General features: G+C 37.8%; 1 protein-coding gene across 1 annotated transcript in view; it reads right to left on the minus strand.

Annotated features, from left to right (window-relative positions):
• Positions 1 to 6,714, minus strand: part of LOC124263282 (acetoacetyl-CoA synthetase-like) — a 36,580-nt gene extending 29,866 nt beyond the window's left edge. The window contains 3 exon segments of the mRNA XM_046697871.1: positions 1,244 to 1,361; positions 5,006 to 5,109; positions 6,542 to 6,714. Coding sequence (XP_046553827.1) covers positions 1,244 to 1,361; positions 5,006 to 5,109; positions 6,542 to 6,656 — 337 coding nt within the window. The 5' untranslated portion in view covers positions 6,657 to 6,714.
• Between the last annotated feature and the right edge of the window lie 538 nt (positions 6,715 to 7,252).

Genomic DNA, 7,252 nt, shown 5'->3' on the forward strand with positions numbered 1-7,252 from the left:
TCTGAGGTGGCTGACATCACCTTCCGTTGATGCGTGTGCAGACGGATGTTTACCCGAGGCCACGAAGTGATCATAGTCTACGCTTTCAACATCAATCGTCTGGCACAGCCACGTTTCGAGTCGTAAGCAATAAGTGCAGGAAGTAAGTAGTGCAGGATTAGTTAAAAATTATGTATTTTGATGATGAAATAAAAATGCAATTGTTACCAACTAACATCTGTGTTTTATTTCCTAGCGTATTCTTATAACGACTTGCATTGTACTTCTTCAATTGCCATTTGCAATGTCGAGATCTACAAACTAATTGTCAAAAATGGTCACAATCTATTTACAGTAACATATTGACATCTAATTGATATGACCCTAATTTGCATGTTCAGACTAGATTGACTTGTAACTTATTGGTTTGATATTACTATCGTACAGGCGCACAGTAATTTGTGACCATTAAAATGAGACAAGGACCGATGAAGTCAATCTATTATCAAATGTCTGTTAGTTGAGAGATGGGTAATTTCAACTAAGTTACATTCTAAATTAACTATTTTATTCAAAATGAATCCTGAAAAAAGACCTGTAAGCGGCTTTTTGAAAATTACAGATGTAGTCATTGTATAGTAAATTGGTGTTTTATTGATTAAAAACTGTGCAGAATTGTTTTAGCTGTACTGTTGTTTACAATTGATAAAGATTATTTGCAAAAGAAACCAAATTGTTAATTGTAGTCAAGTGAAATTAATATTTGGTCAAGCAGATTTTGAAAGTTCAAAGTTTAGTTTTGAAAAACTTTCAACCCCTGATAGTAATTATCTAATCTTAGACATATCTACACTATACCGTTTTATTACTTGAGTGAGTGAGTTGGGTTTTACACCGCTTTTAGCAATATTCCAGCAATATCATGGTGGGGAACACCACAAATAAACTTCACATATTGTGCCAATGAAGGGAATCAAAACTGGGGCCTTGGCGAGACAAGCAAACGCTTGAACCACTAGGCTACCCCACCGCCCAATATTATTTTAGAGGATCCAATGGCCCTGGAATGTATTTGTGGAGTCTCCTGGACTTTGAATGAACTTTCTATATTTTCCAAATTTTTGGCATATTTTGCTGCATGCCATGTTCTGGTATTAAGGAAGATTATTTCAAGTTCACATCACAACACATACACCTGCATGTCAACCTAATTCTCTGTTGCCTGGCACATTACGTTAAACACAGAATATAACTCAAGCCAAACCTGCAGCATAGATAGCCACTCTGTCATCATTGTACTGCAGTAGATTCTCTGCATAGTTCAGTCTGGCTCCGTGAAACCATTCCGGCACCTCTGCTATGTTCTTGGAGGTATCTACCACCTGCAAACACATTCAAACACACTGATACCCATCTTAATGTTCCTTGAAACTCTGGGTGTGTTTGCCGTTTTAGAAATGACCCACGGAGATATCCAACCTTGTGTACTGCACACTAGGGGTTGTAACAACACTGCAAGAGCCTGAAGAATGTTAGCTCCAAGGCTGTTTACACCCAGTCACAAGTTGGGATCGATCGAGGCACCTTTCACTTACTAGCACGGTGCCTTCGACAGCTTGCTCACCTAGGCCCTACTTGCAAGATATATGCTTTGCAGCAATGCTTCCTTTATCAGGAAAATGTTTTTCAAAGGCTTATGTCAGGGTTTTGCAATGTGTCAGTTCATTGAGTTCAATAACATCTGAAATACAGATCACTGTAAGTATGACACTACATAAGGAAGAAATTGACATTTGTGTTTACTTATCGTAAACAATGGGAACAAATAATGTGTATACAATTAATATTTTTTCTTTTCAAAATGTATGATTTCTACAATACGACATTACACATAATATTTATTACCTATATCATGGTAATGTCAGTATTTATGTCAATAGCATTAACCTAAATACACCAGTAATTATCTTTAAATACCTATAACTGAAAGCAGAATTTTGAAAAGGCCATGTCAGATTTAATTTACACAATCGCAATGGTTTGATTCGATAGTAAATTCTGATAGTAGATCCACTTCAACAAGAAAAAAAGTCATAAATATCTCCCGCAATGGTAAAATACTCTTCATGAATATGTCAACTAGTCATGACTATGTCAAATCTACCATTTGATGTACAGTGAAGCCTCGTTAATCCGGACGGTTGCGTTTCTAAGCAAATTCGTCTCGATTGCGAATCGTCTGGACTACTGAATCAAGACCCAAGTTCAAGCAAGAGTTGCTTCCCTTACTAAGGCTGTAACGATTCACTCGCATATTCGGTGAATCGAACCGTAGCCCTTCATGAATTCAATTCGTTATTCGTGGTCACCAGAACCGAATATTAATGATTTTTTTAAGGGAGCATGTTTTACTTGAACCCTTATGTCCTTTTCAAAGTGAGATATGCAAGAATGGAACATGTACTAGCATTGCAGTAGCGCAAGTCATGTTAGTTTGCCAAGACTGCACATGATACTGTTGATTATAACTATTACCAAGATTACATACCAAATCTGAGTGTCATGAGATCACTGGTTATTGCTGTGACAAATCAAAACTGTCAACATGGGCATTCCATATTGTACATCAATCACTTAACTACAATATTGTATTCGTGAATAATTATTCGTATTCGTTACCCAATATTCATGATACGTATCATATTCGCCACATAGTGTATTCGTTTGCAGCCCTATCCCTTACTATTACAAAAACGACACGACTCCTCCTCTTCTTCTTGACAATCATCATCTTCATGAGAAATAATATCCACATGTCTGTAACAGCTGCTAATTGTTTGCGCGTTGCAGCGTTGTCAGAAGCAAAATCACTTTAAGTCCACGTGACTGCATCTGTCTGTCAAAGTACATTAACCAATCACAAAACAGCTCACTTGTCATCCACGCCTTTGTAAACACCTCGGTCTTCTTAATTAAAACAACAACCCTTAATTGACATTTCTCAAAAGTTAACAAGAGTTCATCTTGTCAACTCCATGACACCGAGTGTTTATTGTTCGAGGCCAGTTAAGTTAACATCGCTGGGAGGTGTTGTTACGTTCGTGAACATGACTTACAGCGTCTGGACTGTGAAGCAATTTACTGTTTATTTTACTGATTGGTTACAGCTACTTACCATCCGGTTCCGGAAACCGAATTTCCGGATTATCAAGGCAAATTAAATAGGCATAGATTGGTAACAAGCTGAAATCGTCCGGGAGGTGAGACATCCGGATTATCGGGGTCCGGACTAACAGGGCTTCACTGTATATCAGTAATGTTAATACTGGAAATGGCGTGGAGAGGTGGCGTGTGGTCCTATGCATAGAGCTCAGGTCACAAGTTAAGCAACGCTGAGTGTGGACAGTCACTGGATGGGTGCCCGTGGCAGCTTGACTCCTGAGAGTTTCTGTGACTTCGGTCCTGCCCCACAACAAAGCGTTGTTACACATGTGGTCTCATCTTAGGCAAGTGAGCTTGTTCAAAATTGCCTCTGTTCACCCAGCAGAAAGTGGGTACCCGGTGGGACAGGTTATGTAACTAATAACCTTCTAGTGCTTCAAAGGCTGCTTGGGTTATCCGGGGTAATAATGTGTTAGTGCTTTGAGCATGTTTGGAGACCCACGAATGTGTGGAAAAGGCGTGGTATTATAAATGGCCATAATTATATCATTATTAAATAGAGTGGTACTGTTGATATATGTCATTATGTTCTTGGAGACCCACAGGGTGGAAAGAAAGTACAGAAAGCTTTTAAAGTTCTGCTCTGGAAAGGAGCACTACCACCAATTTCAAGCCTAATGAAGATCCAAATATGTGTAATCCCAACCCATATGAATTTCTGTTCTACCGTGTACAAGTGGTGTTGCATCATGTACTTTGTATACATGTATCTACTGATTTTGAATGAATAAAAAAAAAGAAAGAAAAAAAAAGAAGAAATTTCAAGTCAAACTTGTTGCCATGGAAATGCAAAAATTATTTCATTCAGATATCCAAAACTACCAAAAGGCAAAAGTTCACCATCAGACCTATCTATGTGCCAAGACTGGTGAAGAAATATTGAATGGTTTGTATATTCTAGTCCGGAAAAGACGAATTTGTACGGACAGACACACGGACGGAAGGCATACAATTTAATACCCTTGCAAAACGCACTGCAAGAGATAATAATAGCCAAGAGGGAAATATCAGATTTGTGTGTTTTAGTCCAGTAGGAACAGTTGGCCCCAGGACACCCAATATGGATTATCAAGAGCTCTTTGGAACAAATATACATGAAGAGACTCGGTAATCCCTACCCATGTCAAGCACATGTCACAGTTGGGTGTTCGCCTTTCAATACAAATGAAATCCAATATTGTACACATTTGTCAACAGCCTGTATGTTTACATATTGTATGTTGGTATCAAATAGCATGTTTATATGCTGGTGAGCTGTGAGTGTACTACATCACAACGACACATTTATTACTACAAAAAAGGAATGAATTGTTGTAGTGTTGAGCTTGATATTAAGAATTATTGATTGAAGTTCCCAACTGGCTGTCATGATATATTCAATCCATTCCAACTCTAATTGATATTTTCTGCAGGACAGTTCAACTACCCAAGTTGCTTAGGCATCTGTCCTTTCCCTGGTTGAAGAGTGAGTGGGGTGTACTATATGTACCATCAGTAAATTTAATCTCATGACAGTATTCTGAGATTTCTTCACAAAGATAATCTCTTCAATAAAAGGGAAATATTGCCTTTACAAAGTACAGTAGACCTGCTTCAGGCTTTCATTTACCTAATCTACACTATTGGAAATCTGGACTGTCTTGCCCAAACTCATGTATGCAGGAGATAGACACAGTTATCCATAATAATATTCCTTGACCTTTTTAAATCCAACTTGTCAAAACTTATAGACTCCACTTTTCAAATATCTTTGCTTCAGGTTCTGTACAAGACTAAGCATAATACTCTTAGTTTGTTATCTGACCTGTTTGTATGGAGCAGAGGAAATCACGCCTGTAAATTTCCATACTTCCTCCCAAAATGCAGCATAATGATCACATGACCATCGATGGAATTGTTGGTATGTTTCTGAAGCAAAAACATTTCATAATTAGTTTTCAGGATATTAGAATATAACAAAAATAGATGGCAAGTACATGACTCAGAGACACTGGCACACAAAATGAAAACCACAAAACAAGGATGTCTCTTGGTTAATAACAAAAATACAAGATGTCAGTCTTGTAACCTTCCACTGTCAAGAACTGGCGGGACATAGTGGTGTAAAATAACAGATGACACTGTCGTACCATTTCTCTTGCATTGTCAATATAGATAAACACCTTGAAAATAAAACCTTGTCAAACCCTGACATTACTGGGTTGGGTATCAAGGCAGCATTTTTATTTTTCGTGTTTCTCATCGTCCGACCGACCCTTCTAATTTTACTATCTACCCACCCCAAATACTTTGTTTTCATTCCAACACCGCCGACTTGAACCTTGAATGTACCGCCTCGTCATATAAAATGTTTATCTATCTATCTAAAATGTTTTAATCATTCGCTGCCACAAGTCCAAAAAGAAATTCTAATAAGAATTACAAAATAAATGAGAATCAACAACATAATTTGGATAATTTTGTCTTTATCAAGTTTTTTTTTTATTTTCATTCCTGACCGACCCATGTTCAGAATTTCGTGGCTAAGTGAAACACATAAAACAAAATGCTGCCCTAAGCTGATTTGAAAAGTTTTCAAGTTACGTACATAATGGCGTGTCAGCTCTATGTTTGTCTGTTTGTTGTTTAAAGCCGTAATATTCCAGCTATATGGTGACTAATGTGATCAGGTGGTCAGGCTCGCTGACTTTGTTGATGCATGTCATGTAATCCCAATTGCGTAGATCGATGCTCATGCTGTTGATCACTGGATTGTCTGGTCCAGACTGAATTATTTACAGACCACCGCCATATATATTGCTGAGTGCAGCATTAAACAACAAAGAAAACAAACCTGAAGATACGCATGGAAGACTGATGGCCTATAGTCTTCTGTCATTGACGGGGACATTCTTGTTATGGTCATGTATATTTTCTCAGGCACTTAGTAATCTCATCTATATTCCATCTGAATCTTAGTGGTCAGTCAAGCAAAGACACGCAAGGCTGGACAGCAGTCTCTTTTCATAACGAAACAAACTGACCGTCAATGAGAATTTGTTGAATTTTGTTTTACAAAACACCAATTTTTAGTCACCAAAATAGTGTCAACAAACTATACGTACCTAACTTACATGGAACAACTACTTATTTTAAGACATATCAATGGCTAGTTTACTTGAGTCTCGCGACTGTCTCTGTCTCGTCTTATTTACACGCACGCAAACAGAGCTAACTCTGGTTACATAAAAACAAAGCAGTAAATCATAGACTATCGGCATGACATGACTGCTGTAAACATGCCCAATCAAAACTCATTCTCAAACAGTAGTCTATACTGAGTAGACGCTTCGCTACACACCCAATTTAACTCCGTATTTCTCATTGATGGATGTCCTGAGTCTATCCATTTTGGTTGGTTTGCTTCTATCAGGCTTCCACATGACCCTAGGGGTGTTGTCACCGGCCACATCCATTGCTAACAGCTTCGAAACAACTTCGTCTGCTCAACACACGACCACAGCTTGCAGCGTGGACTTGTCAAGTGGTGTAAAATGTCCAATATCCCGGTGGCGGAAGTATTTCCGCTTGAGCTATGTACATCATTAAACTAAATTCTGTTCTATTTGTGTTCAATTCAAGTTCTTTGTTGTCACTTATTTCTTTATCGATCCGTTTAAATATAGTTAATGATAGTGAATTTACTATAAACTAGGCACTATATGTAAGTCGGACCTTGGCGTATGAATATATAGTAAATAAGAAAGAGAGCTCTGATTGGCTAATACTCTGTCAGAAGATACACACCCCCAACAGGTGACACATGTTCTTCGTCGAAGAATCTTAAGTGAGAGAGCTACTGTGATTCCGTAATCACGGTATGTCTAGCCTAGAAGTAACTTACTATAAGTGATGATTGTCAATTATACCAGGGACAAATAAATAATAGACGAAAATGAACCAGATCCATTTCAAAATATTTTTAGCAAACATTTAAACGTGTTTTAATGATTGATGGAAATTAATTAACAGTAATTGCCCGTCTCGTACAACAGATGCTATCTTAATTAAT

Source organism: Haliotis rubra, unplaced genomic scaffold (genome assembly GCF_003918875.1).
Source record: "Haliotis rubra isolate DU_JTF1 unplaced genomic scaffold, ASM391887v1 Scf877, whole genome shotgun sequence".
In the NCBI taxonomy this organism is placed as follows: Eukaryota; Metazoa; Mollusca; class Gastropoda; order Lepetellida; family Haliotidae; genus Haliotis; species Haliotis rubra.